Raw genomic sequence first — 21720 nt, forward strand, 5'->3', positions numbered from 1 at the left:
ACCGGTAATATCCACAGCTTGCCGACAGTCCTCTGATAAGAGCTCAGCAGCTCAGCGAGAGCGAGAGCGAGCTGGCACTATGCAGGCAAGGCGAGCAGGGCGAGCTAGCGGCCAGCCGTGTGTGCGCGAGCGAGACAACAGCTGTGCTCACTCGCTGGGCGTGGCCTGCTCGCACGCCACTCGTCGCCGTGTGCGTTTGTTTGGCTGTGTCTGTTGGCTGCGCGGCCAGCAATCAGTCGCCACTGGGTTAGCGCGCTTGCAGCACGAAGCTCGAGAACCGTCGCGTAAAACAAAGTCAGAGGGAGAAACCGTCGGAACTGTAACTGCAAACAGTTATGTCGTGTTTCTTGTAACTGTTAATGTCAATATACCAAAGTGTATCGCAAAGCAAACGAGAGGCGCGAGTTTCAAATCAAACACATACTAAACGCAAACGCGCCTCTGTTTCAGCAAGCAAAGTTATTTTTTGAAAAAAAAGTTAGTTTATGTTGAAAAAAGAAAAACAAACACTTGAATCTCTACGACAGTGGAAAGCAAGCAATTTTAGGGACCTTAGATGTAGTGCCTAATTCTTTATTTAAGACATACCCGTCTACATTTCGACTCGCCGTTAAAGCAAGTCTCTAATATCCTCACTTTTACTTTAAAGAATTCATTACAGAAGAACTTTTTGTATATGTTAGTAAAGTAGGCTGTAATTAAATTGTAATATTTTGAATTGGAGATTGGAAATATAGGAAATTGAATATACATATTTATATATGTATATGCAACATTCATCCGAACTAATTGTATGAATATTCATTAAGCTTTAGGCATTACCTTAAGGGCCCTAGCTTTGCACTAGACACGAATTCAGGCAACATTCCCCGTCTCGCCCCTCTTCTAGGCAATCAAAATTGTTGAGTGCAGTCTTGGCTACAATATGATGGACGTTAGCAGCATGTACGGCAACCATCCACATCATCATCCACATGCTACTGCCACGGCCTACGATGGCTACGGCAGCAACTACTTTCCCTCCCCGACCCACCATATTCAACAGCAGCAGCAACAGCAGCAACAGCAACAACAACAACACCAACAACACCAACAGCAGCAACAGCAACTGCAGCAGCAGCAGCAACTGGCCTACAATGGCTATGACAGCAACTCGCCCAATTACTATCAGCAGCAGCTAACGCCGCCGCCAACCCAACACCAGCTGCAACATCCTCTCGCTCAGCAACAACAGCAACAGCAGCAGCAACAGCATCAACTTTACCCGCATTCGCACCTGTTTAGTCCCAGCGCAGCAGAGTACGGCATCACAACCACGGCGGCTGTGGCCACCTCCGGCAGCACTCCATTACATCCCACTAGCCACTCGCCCGCCGACTCTTACTACGACAGCGATTCGGTGAACCCGTATTACGCCACAGCCGCTGTAGCTACCGTGCCGCCTCCTGCCAACAATTCGCCTGTGACAGCGGCCAATGCGACGCAGCAGCAGCAGCAACAACAGCAACAGCAGCAGCAGGCTCTGGATGCGCATGCACCCATTATTAGCTCGGAGAACGGCATGATGTACACTAACCTGGATTGCCTCTACTCGCCAAGTGTAGCGCAGGCGCAGCCACATGTCTACGCCGGCCAAATGGAGGAGAAGTATGCTGCAGTGCTGCATGCGGGCTATGCGGCTGCAGCGCCTAGCATGCTGCTGGAGGATCCGTCAGACGCCATGTTGCAGCTGGCTGCCGGACAGCAGCAGTCGCCGCCTCAAATGTGGCACCATCATCAGCACATGGGAGGCGGCTACGCCTTGGATACAGGCATTGCCATGGACTATCCGCACGCGCATCTGCATCACGGTCTCAGTCACGGACACTTAGCCAGCTTGACTAGCAGCGCACAGCAGCAGCAGCAGCAGCAACAGCAACAGCAACAACAGCAGCAACAACAACAACTTCAGCAACATGCGGCCGGTAGTGCACCTGCTCAGGCGGTGCCGCAGCATTCGATATCGCCCAACGGCGCCAGCAATTGCCTGTCCATGGCAAGAAATCAACGTGGCGGCGGCGTCACGTCACCTGGCAGCTCCACCTCATCATCCACAGCATCTGTGTCCGCTGCGAACTCCACGCACCAAGCGAACTCCCAATCCAAATCCCCAAATCACGCGACCAGCATTCCAACATACAAATGGATGCAGCTCAAGCGGAATGTTCCCAAGCCCCAAGGTAAGTGCAATTACATATCTATGTATTGTCTTGGTCAAGTTAGCGTATTACATGAGTATATATCAGAGTAGAATCCAGCACTCGCATGCAATAAGGAATGGGCTTTACCTAAAGTCTTAAAAATAGATTAGGCGCATAAATAAGAGCTAATGAAATTACGCATAAAGTTATTCTTATCATGAAATATTAAATGTATACACCGATCCTTGATGCAAAGTTTAGAAAATTTTTGGGGATGAAGCTGAAGTGTGGTTCAAGTGCTGATTCCAATTAACAATTCGCCCACAGGCAAACGAGCTGAAGCCACTATCGAAAAGCCAGAAGGTTAACCAGACTTCAAAAGACCGAAAATCAATAATCGAATATACGTAACCCTTAATCTGGTATAGTAGTAGCTTAAAATCTTTTATTTAATAGTCTCCGTGGAGACTCATATATATGATCAAATGTTATTCGGAATGTTAAAGCTTACTTATAAAATTCAAATATGAATGTATAAACTCATATATGGTGTGAGATGTTCATATACATTTATAGATATTAAAGGGAATTGCATGGGCGAGCGCTATGAATTCTAATAACATAAAATGACTTGTGTTTATGTGAAATGTTATTAAAAATGTTAACGTTCGTTCCCTCACATAATTTAATTGAAGATCTCAATTTATGCATATGCAGAGATTGATTTTAAAAATGTGAGCCCCTCTGTTATAATTCCATTAAGCGATTATATTTCTAATAACATAAGTAAACGTATACATTTTGTAAAATGTTATTAAAACGTTTAACTTGAGCTTTTAATATGAATAATTGTAAATGTATAAAGAAAAACTTGTATGTTTAGTGAATTATTATTAGATAGATTAGCGCTCCCTCATAAAATTCCCTTTAACTTATAAAAATGTCTACAATGTATAATTGAATATATACAACATCATTTAGCTTATGCGAATGTCGAATATCCATTCCATCGTTGTTAGAGGACTTGTAACAGAAGTCAACTTAAGCGCGGACATCAATAGATCATGTTTTAAACCTGTTGTACGGGTATTCCTAAGTAGCTGCGGCGTATGACATATCCAAAAAAATATAACAAAAAATAAATAAAACTGAGAGAAAGGGTCAAAAAAGCAAAATGAAACAAAAACAAAATAATAAAAAGTAAAATAAAAAAAAAGGAAAAAAATACGATGACTTTCAAAACTGATTGACAGTCGAGATATATACGCGCAAGAGCCAAGTGCGTCAGACGTCCCACCGAGGGCATGTCACCTAAAAATAAGAATGTCTCTTCAAATGCCAAAGATTTCGCTTGACGGTCTCTCACAATGATTTCTGCCTGCTTTGGAGCCCCTCGCTCTCTCTCTCTCTCTCTCTGTCTGCCATCTCCCCCCTCTCCAACATCCTTGCCACTAGCCTTTGGCATATTTCTTGCATATTTCAGATAATTTTTGTCAATGCTGTGCAGTCAGTCAGGTTGTCACTTGTCACTGCGTCGAGAAGTTTATCTCGGAATTAGCCAGCCTAAGAGAAATACTCAAAGATTATTAACTCAAATGCACGATTACGTGTTTGGCTCAAATATACTTACGACAATTATTGATTTATTGTAAATACATTTTTCGAAATTCCATATTAGTTAATAATTCATCTATGTTTTCTTACTGATGGGATTACCTTTCTGAGTTATGCAGATCTAAGTATTTGTGAATGGACACTACCAATAATAATATTTAAAATTACTTGGAGAACATCTTTTCAAAATATATATTTTTTTTATATTGATTCGGCACGTATTTCTGTTACTTTGTGTAATGTAATATTTTGTAAAGTTACGTTCTTGATTTAAAGGGAAAATAAGACTATTTACTGTATATTTCCAATTTTGCATCTGTTCCAACATTGACATAATCATTGTTAGCTACGTACATATATCGTATAAGAGAGTGCGCTATTCTATGAAGAAGCCATTCTGAAAGTGCTTCACAGCTAAATTGAATTCATGCTCTCGAGCTTCGTTGAACCTGTTGGCCAAATTGATGTGACAGACACATTTGACTTCCAGACTTCGAAACTAGTTAAGCACTTTACCTGTTGCGACAACAGAACGACTTCAATCAGATATCAGAGCTAGTGAGTTTCTACCTACCTACGACTGAAGCGTAATCCTCCTGCTACACCAATAATCATACAAATATTTGCTTATTAATGCTGAAAAGTGTCATTTACATGCATCGTTTTCAATTAAACGACGCCAGAGATCCCCACGCGCCGCACCCAAAAGCCCGGCTGACAATGACATGAGAGAGAGAGAGAAAGAGAGCGAGACAGAGAGATGTGAACGACATAGGTCTGACTGTAAATCCATACGGGGCGCTTAAACGCCGAGTCAAACAAACAATTAAAGCGTGCAAAGAAAATAAAGCGAAAAGAAAATGAAAAATCATAATGAAATATAAGAAATGCAGCACCGAATGAAGATCAAGAAAGAAGCTCGATGGCTCGGCGGTTCGGCGGCTCGGCTGGCAGTTGTCGCTGTGGCCCGAGAGTAGAGCTGGTGCTGGATGCCGATCTGGAAGTCAAGTTGGCTGTCAGAAAAAATGATTATTTAAATAAAGAGTTCGTTCATTTGAGCCCCGCTGCAACCGAACTGTCGCTGAGTCCCAACTGCAAAAGCTGAAGCTGGGGAGCAGGTCTCTCAACTGCAGTCGCAGTCTCAGTCTTATTCTCGGCCTCTACCTCTGCCTCTGTCTCTGCCTCTACCGCGATCTCTGGCTGTGCGCGCACATGCCTGCTTCAGTCCATCTGTCATGTTATCCATTTTCAGTCAGAGAACAGCATAATCAGCGATCATGGTTATAAATGGTAGCATTCGACATATTGGCATTCACGCACAGCAGAAGCTTGCCAGTAAAACGTGTATCAAAATTACCTACACTCACACTCACACTCACACTCACACTCACACTCATACTCGCACTCACACTCGCATTCGTATTCACATCCATTGCATTCAATTCAATGAGCTCTAATGTGTTAATCAGCATTTTTCAATAACCAGACCATATCACAAACACTGAAAAGGTAAGGCGTGAGAGGGGAAATGGGGTGTGGAGGGAGGAGAGAGGAGAAACAGAAAGGCTAACCTATGCAACTATGCGAGTATGTGACTATGCGACGAACTGCCAGTTAGCTAGCCAAGGATTAATTACAATACTTACACCGGATTCGCCATTGACGACTTGGCCAGGAGCATGTCACTCGACAGAGGGCTCAAATTAAAGATACGAATCGTAGCTGGATGGGTAATAGCAGTAAAAAGTAGCGCATTGAGTGCAGTAGCACATTTGAATTCATAAATCGGAGTCAGAGAGTTTTAATAGCATCTATCAGAGTAGATTCCGACTCAGAAAGAAAACGGTCTGCTAGCCCTACCTTATAGAGTGTATGTTAATATACGTATTTCGAGTATGTATACACAATCCCATATCGAAAATACCATTGATTCGCTACAGATACCTCAGTTAGCTGCCACATAAGACTAATTGTGCTCCTATATACAAAGTATTCCTATTAGCATCAAGTCGAAAGCTATATTGTTGATTGATTACATCAGATTGACAAGACACTGTCCAACACCTGATTGGGGTCCAATTTGGTGTCTTAAAAGATATTTTTACAGATATATCCAAGATATTTATACAGATATATCACAAGATATTTTGAAACACATCTTTGGCCTGGGGCTTGGGCATTTTCCCAGCCAATTAGTCGAGTGCAGTTATCTAAAACTCGAGCTGAATGCAATGCGTGTATTTGTTACCGTTTATTGCGCTTTTTATGGCCGCACATAATTGGGAGCTGAATGGGCAACGTCTTGTGGCATAACAATTTAATTACTGTTCGCAGCTAAAGAGTTGTGAGTGCCTCGTGTTTTATTGTTTTTTAAACGATCCACCACTTTGTCGCGGCATTTCCCCCCTCGGGCTCTGAGGGGGCGGGGCAGTGGCCTAACACGCAAGCTGAAATGTGAAAACGTGAAAATATGGAAAACATATGAAATATGAATAGGAGCTGGCCAAACTGAACGAAAAAGAAACCTAACACGAAAATTAACATAACTGTCGCTGCGACTAGTTAGCTAAAAAAAGGAAAACGAAATTGAATATTACTGCTGGTAGTAGCGGCCTAGCAGATACCCTGTATACCTTAGAAGACAATATAAACTAAATCGAATAAGTAAACCCATCACTTATAGACTGATCGAAATTCCGACCTACCCAAACGCCCACAGTGACTTCAATTTACGGAATCGTCAAAGTCTTCTGATGGCTACAAGCATTTTAGGAAGCAGAGATACCCTCTAGTCGCATGTTCAGGGATTGCGGGGTATGCACAAAAAACGGCTTTGGGCCAAAGTTCAGAGAGGTGTTAGCCGGGGCAGCAGCAGCAGCAGTGGAGGGGTCGATTGGAGGAGTGGCACGGCCCTTGCAGCTCGCTGTGGCGTATTCAACATTTATTTGATGTGATGTTTTGATATTTCTTGACACCAACACGCGAGGGCGACGCAGCAGCGAAATGAATTAATTACTTGCATTTCAAAACAAAACACACACACACATAAAAATGTGAAAGAAACAACAAACGAGACCTACAAAATGAGAAAAAGGTCGGACTATTTAAACGAAATGATATTTTGGATAGAAAAGTGACCACCAGGAATTTGAGATAAGATCAAGCGCCCAGTCCAGACAGCGAACAGCGCACAGCGAACGGCGGACAGCGAGACCGACCGACCGACCGACCGACCGCACGCCCGCCCGCCCGCCTGTCTGTCACCGGTCATCACGCTGGCTACTTGGACTTGGGCCGCGCTCTTGGCCCTCACCACTGGGGAGCCACCAGAACACAGAAATACAACAACAAACAAAATGAGAAAAAACAAAGCCAAATAACTCACAAAATATGTGCGGCATGTGTCGTGACAAATTTTGTTCGCCCGCGCCCATTGAGCTAACATTTCGAGAGCGTGTTATTAAATACCCTACGAAAAAGGGCTGAGGAAATGCAGCAGCAGCAGCAGCAGCAGCAACTGCAACTTTACCTTTCGGGATTGACGTCGATTTGTAAACTGATAAATGCCAGGGTATTTACATTAATTACCACTTAAAAGCCCGCTACTATCACTGCCCAAATCCCGAATTCCACATTTTCAAAATGCTCTCTCTCTCTCTCTCTCTCTCTCTCTCTCTCTATCTCTCTCTCTCTCTATCTCTCTATCTCTCATTTTCGGTGTGTCTCTGCTGGTTAGACTGCGACAGTTACACACACCTCAAATGTCAGTTCTCATAAAGTTTGTTGAGATCGGACGACATGAGAAGCGCATTAGTGGTCCGCCTGACAGGCGGGAGGGGGACAGGCCCCCCCGGCCGCAGAGTGAGCGCCCTTGAGGCCAACCAGTGTACTCCATGTGCCAGCTCCTGCTCCTGGCCCAGTTCTCTTTCCCAGTCCCTTTCCCTTTCTCCCTACGCACAGTCGTGGCCAGCATTAAAGGATACTCGAGGGTGCGCGCGTCTTATTATGTAATATTATCCAAAAAAAAAAAAAAAAAAAAAAAAAAGAAAATAAAACAGAAAGAGGAATAATAATAATAATATTGTCATCCCAATGGCCTGTCGCCTTGTTTGCCTTTTTGGACATTTTTCGTGCAAACAGTGGGCCGAAAGCGAGGATATCTTATCTTTTGTTTGCATTCGCATAAGGTTCGCAGTCTGGCCCGGCCTGGTCTGGTCTGGTCTGCTCTGCCCGTGGCGTCTGCCCGGCTGCCTTTAATACTTTTCAAGTATATCATTTACGAAATGATATAAGTATCCAGTTACGTGCCGGGCAAACACAGCGCACAGCCCACAGCCCACAGCCCACAATTGAGCCGATAAAGAAAAGCGCCTCAATATCTGCTTAGCAAAATTGCATAAAATCATGATATTGGAAAGCAAGGTATCTACCTATATGTAGTATATAATATCTGTCCCGATCAGTGATAAGCAAGGCACGCAGCTAATTAATTTACACACACGTATCTCTCAATCACAGCACTTAGATGTTGGCCCAAGCATTGGCTTGTGCATTCCCATTGTTATTGTAACTTCCCCGTCGATTGTCGAACCGCTAAACTTTTGACAGTTGATAATTATTACTGAAGAGAGACAGCAGTTGTCAAATTGATTAAATTTAGCTTGGTTATTTATAGAATGGCTGAACATATAAAGTCATTCATATTCAATTTCAGTGACAGAAGAAGGCGTGGCAGACTCCAGCAAGCAAAGGCGGCAAGTCGAGTTTTCTCTCCGTCTGTAGAATGAAAATATAATTCATCTAGAATATATATATAATAATATACATACATATATCTATAAATAAAATAAAATTCTTGCTGGTTTTAGCCTTAGAATATGGCAGTTTTGAATAGAATAGATAATACTTAATATAAACAGCAAGCAAATGCTCCCACATAGTTACTATGCGTAATATGAACAATAGAATATTTCTGAGCCCAGCCAAGATATATTCATTCATTTATAAAGTAGAAAAACCCAACTCAGCACAAGTTATACAAATAGTCTTATTGAAATAGATATTATATGGGGCGTTCATTTTCGACTTCGGATTCGTCACGGTCCAAAGGCGAGCCATAACATTCATAACATTTATTGATAGATACTGATAGTGAGTTTCTCCAAGTTTCATGCGGACAGCACAGCGAGTATTTATCAAAATACTAAATGGAAATCATGTATAGTAGAATATATGTAAGTGATATATCCGCAAAGCAGTTCAGATCGTCACAGACAGAAATGTTTACGTATAATCTGAATTATGAAATCCCTTTGAACTTGTGCCCATCCATCAATTAGTGGAGTCCCGGTGGCCACTGGGCTTTGTTATACCATATCTTGTCACTATATCCAAATGGCCTTTCGGTGTAAATAATAATTACAAGCGTACAAAATACAATTCGCCGCTTAGAGCAACTCATTTGACGAAACAAAGCGACCAAACAGTAGTCGGCCAACAATTTAAGCTGCTCACATTACGATTATGCCCAGCCAGAGACAATGGGCAACTGGTTCGCCAAAGCTGCGCACTCGTAGGTAGTGCAGGCGGAACGGTACTCGACTCTCGAGGCATACGCGGTGCTCTTTGAATTCGAGTGCCTTGCTGGCTCGCCAGTTCTGCGTCTCTCTGTCTCTCTGTCTCTCTGTCTCTCTGGCTCTCCGGAGCACGCGCATTTAGCCAATGATCTGCAAATCAAAGAACGCCGAAACCGAATGCCACAAGAGCCCCGGAGCTCTACAATTGTCTCTCGCTAGGCGCGCCAACATGTGAAGGTGATTTCATGACCAAGCGCCTAACCAGGCATTTGTTGGGTTTTCTTTTTTGTGTGTGTGCGTGTGTGTGTGTTGTTTTTTCTTTTCTTTTCTTTTCTTCTATTGGTCACGGGCCAATCAAATCGAGAGCGGTGCGTGCGACGGCAGCAAACGGTTTCAGCAGATAAAACGTTAAACGAAAGCTGTCAATTCGAAGTTTCGTTGTTTGAATTTTATTATTGCTTACTTATTTTTGTTATTTGAATACCCTCAGCCCGCGGAGCAGGGCAGTGCGGAGCATCATGCTTTCATAGGAGCATATGTAACGGGTACAGGTATATGATGGTACAGGTAGTACATCCGAGGTATATCTATAATCGATTCTCATTATAATCAGAGAGTGTATATTGCTTACATGCCCAATGACCACTGTACGTCAAGTAGTTTTTGAGAACTTAAGAGTAAGCAACAGTTCCACATTCAAGACAAATATAAATATATTACATACAACATTATTAATCTCATGGTTTCGATAGCTTAGAAGAAATAAAAGAATGGTCACATATAGAGATATATACCTTCTATATATACAGCGGGCAGAATGGGAGAGAACAGAGAGAGCATAATTTAATCATATACTCCCATTTCATACACACTCATCCCCAACACCAATAACCCTTGACAGTTCTCCATATAATAATATTATTCATAAGGCAATTCGCTTCCGCTAACATTTGCTCGTATCTCATGCCTACAGGGTATCTCATAGTCACTTTGTGCCCCCCAGTCTCATGATATTTGTGCTGTTTCTATATCAATTGTGAAAAAGCGATATCGAACTTATGACAGCCCCCGCTGCCGCCCGCCCTCGTCCGGCAAGAACAATGGACGCCGCTTGACGCTGCTGGGCTTTAAAGTGGACATTGTAGTGGCCTCTGGAATTATGTAGGTTTGTGCGCTTGAACTTCAACTGGGCGCTGCGACAGGCGCTACTTCGTTCACACTGGATGGAGCTAATTGATGGATATCTCTGTGGGTGCCACGGAATGTTGGCCTAGGTGTCCGCCAGCTGCATTAAGGCATTAGAAGAATGACACTCTGTGGGCTTAGTTGGACGTGCAAAGATTTCTATTTTAGTTAAGATCGATCTCCTACACAAATTCCGTTGCGGAAAGAGCTGCGCAACCTGAACTTGGCAGATATGTAGATAACCAAAGTTCCTTTAACTGTATAATATGAAAAATGCAGTTATCAAATGCGATTCGGATCTTAACTGTTCTGATATATAAAAATAAGATAATTCAAGCATTACTTCTATGTGGTCAATGTTATCAGATCGACGTCAAGCCTTCCCGATATGAAATTCCGAACAAAATTTTTATTTGTTCGATAAACTAATTTGCATTCGAAATTCGAATCAGTTTTGCAGACAGAACGCTCCTCTGAAAGTCGCAGCTAATCTGCATTGGCATCGATTACGGCGCGACAGGCTTGAGAATTGATAATTACTTCAAGCGAACTCGCTACTAACCTGATAGTGCCACAATAATAACGAGCGAGAGTGTAAAAGCGTATTAGATTAGAGCTAAGATTTATTTTTAAAATTATCACTAGGAAACACTCACTTCCAATTGCTAAAATAAGAACTGACTAAGTTAACAGACAGCAGACAGTGCTTGGAATTTAGGACTTGAGTGTATGCGTGTGTGTGTGTGTGTGTGTGTATGGCACAGCTGCTTGGTGCGTGTGTATGTATGTGTGTGTTGTGTTAATTCAATTCAATGGCAGAAAAAAAATTAAATCTTAATTCGAATAATACATTCTGACAACATGACGGATCACCAACGAAAATGCAGAGCCACACACTCGCACTCGCACTCGCACTCACACTCACACAGATGGCGAAGTAGATGCGCATAGTTTCCCTTTTGTTATTCCTATGTACTTGCCTGTATATAGGTCTATGTGTGTGAAATTCCCTTTCGACACAGCCAGAGGCTCTCCACAAATAAGGGTGTTCGATAAAAGCCAAGAAAAAATGGCTACCAAGTGCCAAATGTGGGTTGACAAGTAGTGCTCTGTGACTGTGTGTGTGCGTATGTGTGCGTGTGTGTGCGTGTGTGCGTGCCAATGGCTGACAGTCAACACTTTCAGTGCTCTAAATTGAAATCCACTTGACACGCTCCACCCATCTCCTTATTCAATTTTATTGGCCTGCGCCAATTGAAAATGGGAATTTCGGGCATATCGAAAGTGTTCAAAAGTGCTTATCGGACCGAGAGGGAATCCCAAAAATTCTTCAATTCCAGACCTAACAAAGTAAGGTTAGAATAGGCCAGAGTAGAGGGGTAAGGGTATTTCCAGGTCGGATAGGCTGGATTAGAGCACACTTACTTGTCTTCAGTCACTGGGCCTGCTGCCAACGTCTTTGATGATTTAATTCAATTAATGCCGCATTCGTGTAATTTTTTGGTATACGACAGAAGTTGATGCACATAGAATATAACTGTATATATGAACCAAGTTTGTGTGCGTGTGTGTGTGTGTATGTGTGTGTAAGCCGCTTTAATACGTCTATAAGTATTTGCAAATTAAAATGTCAACAGAACAAATTTGAAAACATTTTGGCGACTTAACATTTTGAAGACATTGACAATTCCAGACGGTCGTACGTCCTTTGATAATTTCGTTGCCGTTCTTAAAATTTTCGACAATGATGCTAATGTCATCATCAATCTTCGTGCAGAAACTCAGGCAGGCAGCAGCGCGCAGAGCGCGAACGAGAGCGAAAGAGAGGCAGAAGGCGCGCGAGGGAGAGAGAGAGAGTGAGATAAGGAAAGTGAGAGCGAATACCTCGTCTAAAACTGTCGCCTTCAATGTTGGCCAATGTGTTAATGCTCCGCTATAGGCCACTTTCAGATACATATATATATATATATATATACTGTATGAATTTTGTGGGGCTCTCGAGCATTTTTCATTAGACAAATTAACAAATTTGGCTGACTTTGTGGCGGGTGGTGCTGGTGGTGCTGGTGGTTGGGCCGCTGTTGCCGACAAGTGGCATTAGCTCTGCTTGGCAGCTTGACTTGTTTACATGAGATAATTTCAATATAATAAATCATTCCGCCTTGTGTATATACGCGCATTTTCTCAACAAATTATATCGAATCTAGCCAATGCAGCGCCTTTTCAAAAATATTATAGAAAATAGTCTTGTTGTCGGCCTTGGATTCGGGCTGTCAGCCCAAAAGAGTTACGAGTTTACCTATTGCCCCACCCACACCCACGCCCACACTCACACACACACAGCTCAAAGTTCTCAACTACTTGTATGCCAAGCAAATGAGTCACTAAAACTTGAAACTTGGAACTCAATTTTAGACTGTTGAACAAATAGTATGTGCTTAATATGTTAGATAGAGGACTAGGGCCGTGATTCACATTGCCTTTCAGCATGATTCACATTAATGTTAAATTAAGACTAGGTTGAGCGATACACCAGACGAGATCGACAGAGATAAAGAAAACTGTGATAACAATCAGTACACAATCAAAACTTATCTAGGTGTCAATATGAAAGGATAATATCGTACTTCTCTTTTTATAATGAGTGAGATGTATTTGAGTAATACTTGATTAACCATTTTGGTCATAGTCAAGGCAATAGAACGGACGGCCCTTCGCACCGTCTGCCTCTTCAGTTTGCTCTTCGGATGCGGAAAGAGTGTATCGGATGGATCATGGGTAGCTGCCCTCAGAAACTCGAGCCCTTATGTTTTACAGTAACTACTGTATAAGCTGCAACAATAATCCATCATTCTGGACCCGATCGAATGCTTATTTGACGTCCTCAAACGCAGCTGAGCTCGAGTCCCAGTAGAATTCTGTCCTTCAGTTTGGCACAGGGCCCAAGCACACCGTCTTTCTGTCCGAACTTCGACTGAAGACCTTTTATCATCAATGCAGTTTCTAATATGCGCAGACAGCAGTAGTTGTAAAATATAGTTTTTAGTTGCATATATTTCGAGGAGTAGTTGATAAAGTAGTCTAGTCGGTACGGATATGACGAGAGATATAGATTGATCTGAGTTTGAAATATTTACTTTAACTAAACACTCTTTTATCTACTGCTCCAAGTGTGTTTCATTCCATTTCCCACAATGGGACTTCCTTCTAGTCGAATGTCAACTCGCGTGAACTCAATCTTAAACACACTTTCTATCTATTGTGACCGACATAAGCGCACATTTCAATTTGTTGTGCAGACAGACAAACACACATGCCACTCCTTATCAATGGAAAGCAAATAATGCTCGCATTCCCAGCTACTGGAATTCGATTCTGTTAATCTATGTGGAAAGGAAAGGCAGTAGCCAAAATGTTGCTATTAATGCTTGCATTAGGCAAACATGCGCGTATCAACAGATCTATGTCAATATTTAAATTTTCTTGTAGTTCAAAACGAACAGAGAGCGAGAGAGAGAGAGAGAAAGAGTGAGAGAGAGTGGCACACTCAAAGGTGTTGATAAAACTAAATCTGACCTGCTTCCGGCGCAACAGACAACAGTTTATAATGAGGCGCCATTTGGGACATTCGCATGCATGTGTGTGTGTGTGTGTGTGTGTACTTATGTATGTGTTTTGAAATTGAGCTAACAGTTTTACAGCTCAAAGCGATGGTTAAGCCTTTTGGGCAACAGTTTTCACGTGGCCACAATACGTGCATCGTGACTAATAAGCCGCGGGACGTCCCCGGAGGCAAACAACTTTCAATTAATAAGAAAACTTTTTCTCATACGTGTGCACAGGTATGTATCTGTGTGTGTGTGTGTGTGTGTGTGTGTGAGATCCAATGCAATGCAAGTTGAATTTTTGTGCATTTCATGATACCAAAAGGAACAGAAAGTGCAGCATGGCATGACACGAGAAAAGTCCAAGTTGACAGCTGACCAATAAAACTGACAGCATATATGGATTGGATTAGTTATAGTTAGTGTGCGTGGATGTAGGTGTGGGTGTGTGTGTGTGCGAGAGTTTTAGTCAAGTCAGCAAGCGCATTGAAATGGCCCGAATGAGAACGCAAACCCCAACTGGATATATTGCGCACTCACACAGTCACCCCGGCAGGCGAAAAGGGTTTAAGTAGTGTGGGGTGTAGATAGCCAATTAGTCCTGCGAGTCAAAAGGATTATTGTATACCCTCCCTACGGGCATTTATCTTTGCTCATTTAGCGCCTCAATAACAGGATTATACAGGCAGCTCCAGCAGAGATAGAGCTAGAGTAAAATAAAGAATGAGTTAGATTGGGGAGTGCTGGAGAACCAGAGATATATATCTATATTGATATGCATAGCTATTGTAAGTATTCCAACATTTCCTGTGTCCAACAGGGAGAGATTAATTTTTTACGAGTGGAGATAAAAGAGAGGGTGAGGCAGAGGGATTGGATTAATAGTTTTAGGTTATGTTCTCAGTTGACATATCATTGTTAAAGTCGATATTCTCCAAGAGTAGCAACGCTGTAACCTCGATTTATTATACATTTATTTTCCGAGTCATGATTATTGCGAAGGGTATTCCACTTGCCGCATACACAATGCAGACATCTAATCCTTTCTGCATATTCGTCCAGCATTCGACTGACCTCTGGCGACGCACTCTGGTCAGCTGTCAGCTGTCAGCTGAGCCTCGAATGACCATCTGCTGGCCCTAACACTGAGTATCAGCAGTCGGCGGTCAGCGGTCAGCGGGCAGCAGCTAGCAGTCAGCGTATCAGCGCATATTGCGAAATGCTTCCAGCCGAATGTCAAATTAGGCAAGCGACTTGAGGCCATAAATTATGTGAGTTTCGGCTGACTGATATTTAGAATCGTTTAACTGCCTATGTGATCAATCAAATCATCAGCGATCGTGTCCGAAAATCGCTCCGCTCTGCGCGTTTGTTTTATGTTTGTGATTAGGCACGTTGTCGCCTTTTCTTGTTCGTGTTGTGTGTTTAAGCAGGCAATTAAAACAATTTACTTTTAATTGCAATATAATTTTCTATTTGCACTCGAATTAAAACATATTATCAACTGAGTCGCTGCCCAGACACCAGAAGCCCTCATCGAGCGCTTGTGCACTGCCCGTCGCCTGCCCACTTAATCTCCAGCCCCCATGCCCCATGCCCCATCTCGCGGCCTCCGGTCCCCGGCCCCTGCTATCTGTAATGCCCGTGCAGAGACGACGTCGCTGTCGACTCGCCTAGGGCGGGGATCTGTGTAAAGTGCCACTGGCGCCTACATATCACCCAACTGATAATATCGCACCAAAATGGCCGCCAGCGGATGAATCACTCAGTTGGGACTATGCAAAATTCATTGGAGCAAATGAAGCCACAGCTGGGCTGGGGTACTTGGAATAGGAGAGGTCAGACATGTTAGGCACAAGAAATTCTATTTGCATTCACATTTATAAGCAGGAATGCAGCTAAAGATTAACTGGATGAAATATCTCAAATATTCGTAAGGCAAATATCACTAATAAAATTAATATTGTGCTGTTTTCTTCTTTTATTTATAAATAAAATATGTTATTGACTTCTATCTTCGAAAGGGTACGACTTGAAAATTAATTGTAATATTAACAAAACAGTTGTGATATATTTGTATATTGATATCGAGCATATGACAATAAAAATTCATTTTTTAAAAGATCTCTGAGATAGTTGAAACTAATACCTATATCGCAAATCATAAGTAGTTGCCTCGAGGCCCTAATGATTCGATTGCCTAGACATTGGAACTATCAAGGTCTAGTTTAAATATTACCCCTGCGCCGGGACTTGATGAGCTCTACGTAATCAGTTGACCTAGTTCCTAGCTCCAACTCAAGAGCTAATCCCGAAGAGTCAAAGAAAAACACTTGAGGCATTTACTCCCTTTCGTTCCTTTCACACGAGCATTTACCAGAGCTATGCAAAAGTCAACAAGTTGCACGGCTTAGCTAAAACCTGCAGTTGTAATTAAAGCAAGTTGGCGAAGATATCAAATTACATTGACTTTCGAGGAGCGAGCCAACTGCCCAACGCTCTTCCGACCCACCCGCATGCACACGTGCAGCCCAGTCGAGAGTTCTTGTTGCTGTTGTTGGTGGTGGTGGTGGTGGTGGTGGTGGTGGTGCAACTTCTGCTCTTGTTTACATTGACTGCCAGCAGTGTCATTTAAGCGCCACGGTGCCACTGCGGCAGCCGCTCGCCCGCGCCAGCCACGCCAAGCCAATAAACAGTCGGAGCGAATGGCCTTGTGCAACTGAGTTACCCATCGTCCCATCGCCGCATCGTCCCGATGTCCCATCGTCCGCTGCCCGTAGGTTTTCTGCTGGCGCACACTGTCAACACAGAAGGCGACACAGTCAGCAACGCATTGCGTGCATTCAAGTGGAAGCGATCCATCGATAATGCTCTCTAAAACTAATATTACAAATGTAGATACCGTTTGGCGCCGGACGCGGACGCCAGTTAAAGGCGACGGTGCCGCCAACTGTCCGCGACATGTTTGACATGTCGAGCGACACCAGCCGAGCTCAGCCCAGCCCGGCACAAGCAGCAGCAGCAGTGAATGCAGCTCCATGCCCGAATACCGAATACCGAATACCGAAACTATCCGAAATGCCCGGGCTCATTGGCGACTGGAATGCGAGACTGAGCGTTTCTGTTTGTTTGCTGGAAAATTCAAATGTAGCCCAAGCCACTCACAGCCTAATCCTTCTGCTTATGTGTGTGTGTGTGTGTGTGTGTGAGTGCATTATGATAGGAGTCTTGAGTTCGATTTTAGTTTGCAGCTCCAGCAGCGGCTTATCGACTGCGCCCCCTCCCCGCAGTGCCAATCGAGCCACAGTGGCCGCCATCAGTGTGCGCCAAATTGACTTCTCTTTTGCAGTAGGTGTCATAAATTCATCATTCATTCGCGTGCTTAGAGCGGACGGCCTTTTCCATTATTTTTCCCACTTTATATATATTTTTTTTTTTTTTTAATTTATGATAGCGCCCGTTTGATTTATTGTGTGTCGCTACCAATTGCCGAAATGCATAAAATACAACAAAAAGCCCAACTACTTGCGCTCATAATGCTCGAACATTGTTGTTCTTACTCATGAGCCTTTCCCGGACCCGTCCAGCTGCCGGCCACCTCTTAACTTAAAGCTAATCGAAGCGTCGTTCCAATATTACTGAACACTTACTTGTCGTTATTGGTACTTAATGCTCGTTAATTGATTTATTTGAATGAAACTTTCATTTAGATTTATGATTGTGTGAAAAGGTTTTTATCACCAGCCGCACCACCTCTATACGTATTCCATATTTTTATTGCATGGAAAGAACTTCCATAACTCGACTGTGTCAGAGTAGCTCAATAAAATATTTTACTCTCTCTGTCTCTCTCACTCTCTCTCTCTCCTATCTAATAGCAATAATAAATATAATAATAATATATACATTTTCCGCTTTAGTATCATTAATGCGTATTCAATTTATTATATTCCGAGGCGGATCTGTGTGTAAGAAGATCAAGCCTAAGGACAATAAATGCGAAAGATCTAGCCTTGTCCTTTTATCCAGACTATGTAAGGCTACGTCCCAGCTATAGACACTCCTTCCGTCCTTTAGAGGTCTGTGCAGATCCGAAAAACCTTTTTGACACGTCGCTGCTTAAGTAACCAGGCAGGCCCACTGAGAACAAATGCAAGAAAGCCAATTTCCGTGCCACCCACAATTGTATTCGATTTGTTTTTTGCGTCTAAGATAAAGTCAAGCCCGCTGTCAGGATAATCCCAATATTTTCAAACAAACCTATTAGCCACATTAAATCCTTCTATGGAAAGGGCCGAGATTATTTTCATCATCGGCGGCTTTAGCCACGGGGCGCATGTCAAATTATGAATAAAATGCAGAATCACGCAAAGAGCAAAAGTCAAAGGCACGGCCCAAAAATAAATACAACACACAAACACACACACATGCAGATGAATGCCAACAATGCCCATGGCTTGGCCAGGGTCTCGGGGCCTCTCACACTGATTAGGTACGACAGCTAGAGATCAACGCCAGGGGATCACTCAGCCCAAACCCAAAGCGTAACCACAACAAAAACAAAAAAAGAACTCTAACTGAATGACGATTACTTTTCTTTCTTTTCCTCCCATGGCTCACTCTCTCTCTTTCTCTCTCTCTCTTTCTGTCTTACAGCACCGAAACTACCTGCCAACATGAGCAACATGCACGATTACCAGCTGAATGGTCACCTGGACATGTGCCGCGGGGGCAGCTCTGCCGTCTTGCCCATCCAGAACCCGCTGCTGCCGAGCAGCGCGAGCACGGGCGTCGCCACCAATGGCCTGCCCATGGGCGCCGGCGGTGGTGCTGCGGCTGTCGGTGGCGGTGCCGTTGGGGGCCCCGCCGGCGTCGGCCTCAGCAACTGCAGTCTGTCATCCACGAACAACTCGGGCCGCACCAACTTCACCAACAAGCAGCTCACTGAGCTGGAGAAGGAGTTCCACTTCAATCGCTACTTGACCCGTGCCCGCCGAATCGAAATTGCCAACACGCTGCAGCTGAACGAGACGCAGGTGAGTCTAAGCCTCCGACTAACGGAAGCTGCTCTGAATCGAAATTCAAGACAGTAGCTAAAGTAGCCAGTGCAAGGAGCTACTTCACCCATAGCACAAGCTAAAGAGCGCTCATTTGACTTTCCAGTTAATGGAAGGTCAGCTAACGCAGTTCTAATAAGGTCATTATTTTGCTAATTGCACTTTTATTACAAAATAATAATAAACATAATTCACTGAACATCTTGCATAAAATTCTAATTCTATACTTCTAACCGTATTTTTATTTCACAGGTGAAAATATGGTTTCAGAATCGTCGCATGAAGCAAAAGAAGCGCGTCAAAGAAGGTCTCATTCCGGCGGATATGATAACGCAGCACAGCGCACCCGTCTTAGCTGAGAAGCAGCCCCTACAACAACAGCAACAGCAACAGCAACATCAACAGCAACAGCAGCCACAACAGCAACAACAACACCAGCAGCAGCAGCAACAACAACCCGATCTGAAGGCTTCCGAATTGACCAGCAGTGAATTGCCAACAACAGCAGCAGCAGCAACAGCAACAGCAGCAACAACAGCAATAGCCAAATAGAATTAAACAATTACTAGCGATTGTTGTTATTGTTGTTGTTGAAGATGTCGTTGCAGCTGTTGTTGTTGATCTTGTTGTTAAAATACCCTGTACCCATTGAGCCACCCCTGCAGCTTCAAATATCCAAATATATATCAGACCAAGCTAACGTCGAACTAGCATGGAGCACACATAACACATATCTGCTCTCAGTCATCGCCAATATCTGTCCGTCCGTCTGGTAGCCCGCCTCGGCTTAGCAACGTGTGCAGCTTGGCGATAGTCGTTTATGGCGTTAAAAGTTACATTCCGACGTCAGCTGGACCCCAAGACTAGGCTAGGCTTACTTCTGCTTCATAGACGACAAATCTATAGATCTATACGGACTCGTATCACATTGATCTCCGCCACCAGGAATATACCTACACATCATTATATGTTATACAAATATGTAATGTTTAGAAATAACAAGGTAAAGGGGCATCGACTTTCTTATGGTAATTACATACACATATACATATGTATATGAGAGGAAGTTTAATGAGTACAGGGTATCTGCTAGTCGTGCGCTGCCGACTAAACAGCTTCAATTCTTTCTTGTTATTATTTTTGCTGTTGTACAGAATTGCCAAATGTCAAGCGCATTTTGTTGTGATAAATGAATAGAAAAAATAAATCTAAAAACAAATATAACCCAAAAAGAAATATATTTATAACATATAAATATATACACATATTATTTCATGATAGCCAATTAACTGCATACTAAAATGCACAGACACGAAGAATAAATATAATTCATTTGTAATTTGTACAAATTAATTAAATCAAATACTAACGTAGCTACTCTTTAGAATCGGCAGCTGAAAGTTCGACTAGAATAAACTAAACTCAGGGTTATATGATATGAGCAATTTGCATAACAAACTGTAGAACGCCGAACAACTACGAGATGCAAAGCCTAACAAGCACTATACAAATACGTTAACTAAATCAAAATCTATGCGAATGCTGCCATAAAACAGATTCCTAAGCCATTCAGCCGAACCGAGGGAGAACAGCATTGTAATTAACTCGTACTCGTACTCGTACTCGTACTCGTACTCGTAATCGTAATCGTAATCGTATTTAGTATTATTATTCTGTTACTGTAAGCAAGGCCTTCTACGAGACAAGAACAAGAGTTATTCGACAAATTGGTATTCAATCTTGATGTATGTACTATATATATGTATACAAATATGCGTATATATATATTGATATATTTATACATATACTCTAGTCTTAATTGTAATATAAATATAATTGTACGCAACCAGATATAAATAAATAAACTTATTTGAAAATTGTTGATCTTTAAAAAACATAGGACGATAGTTCTTCACTTAAAATTTCAAAATATAATAAGCAAACCTGACCGTAATTCAATTCTCATCAATATGTATTTTTGATGAATTAGGGAATTACCAAAGAAAATATCTGTATCGCAGCGATTCCTTCAAAATCACATGTGTATAAAAATGTAGATTTTTTTTGGGGATTTGCTTGGCTACCTTGAAATTTGACTAATTTGCTAGTATTAAAAAACAACGTGGAAAATTCATCAAATGCCTTCATCAAAGTCGGCTTGCAATTTGATGGATCGGATTTTAAGACTACATTCAAAATTTCCAATACATCAAACTCTGTTAAAGAACACATGATTGTAACTATGTATGTATCGACGTACAAAGGTTCATAAATGCATATATAATTACATTAAATGAACATTTCTATATGAACGTTACATTCATGCTTGTCATTATATGCCGAATTCGAAAGTTGCAATAAAGTCGCTGCTCCAAAAACTGAACTCCACTTAGCAACTTACATTTTCATAGTGAACAACGCCTTTGGAATACACGCACTATCAGGTAGACAGAGGTTGCTATTAAGGAAGTAGAGTAAATTAAAATTATTGAAGAGTGAGTGC

The 21720-nt window shown here is 42.5% G+C and overlaps 1 protein-coding gene and 1 long non-coding RNA gene across 3 annotated transcripts; one reads left to right on the forward strand and one right to left on the reverse strand.

The window, feature by feature from the left end:
• The first annotated feature begins 210 nt into the window (after positions 1 to 210).
• Positions 211 to 21098, forward strand: lab (labial). 2 transcript variants are annotated; one of them, XM_089472297.1, is made up of 4 exons: positions 211 to 477; positions 890 to 2219; positions 18817 to 19196; positions 19470 to 21098. In XM_089472297.1, exons 2-4 carry the CDS (start codon positions 926 to 928, stop codon positions 19767 to 19769), a joined length of 1974 nt encoding a protein of 657 aa, XP_089328423.1. In that variant the 5' UTR covers positions 211 to 477; positions 890 to 925; the 3' UTR covers positions 19770 to 21098. The 2 variants fall into 2 exon arrangements, with proteins under 2 accessions (XP_089328423.1, XP_089328424.1); XM_089472298.1 differs by having other exon boundaries at positions 228 to 332.
• On the reverse strand, positions 2853 to 4064 carry LOC149270925 (uncharacterized). Its single transcript, XR_016270731.1, has 3 exons — positions 3811 to 4064; positions 3547 to 3743; positions 2853 to 3491 (listed from the first exon to the last, which is right to left on the reverse strand). It is a non-coding gene; the product is annotated as an uncharacterized LOC149270925 (long non-coding RNA).
• Positions 21099 to 21720: the final 622 nt, after the last annotated feature.

Source organism: Drosophila arizonae, chromosome 2 (assembly GCF_054131065.1).
Source record: "Drosophila arizonae isolate 15081-1271.41 chromosome 2, UAZ_ARI_1.0, whole genome shotgun sequence".
Lineage (NCBI taxonomy): Eukaryota > Metazoa > Arthropoda > Insecta > Diptera > Drosophilidae > Drosophila > Drosophila arizonae.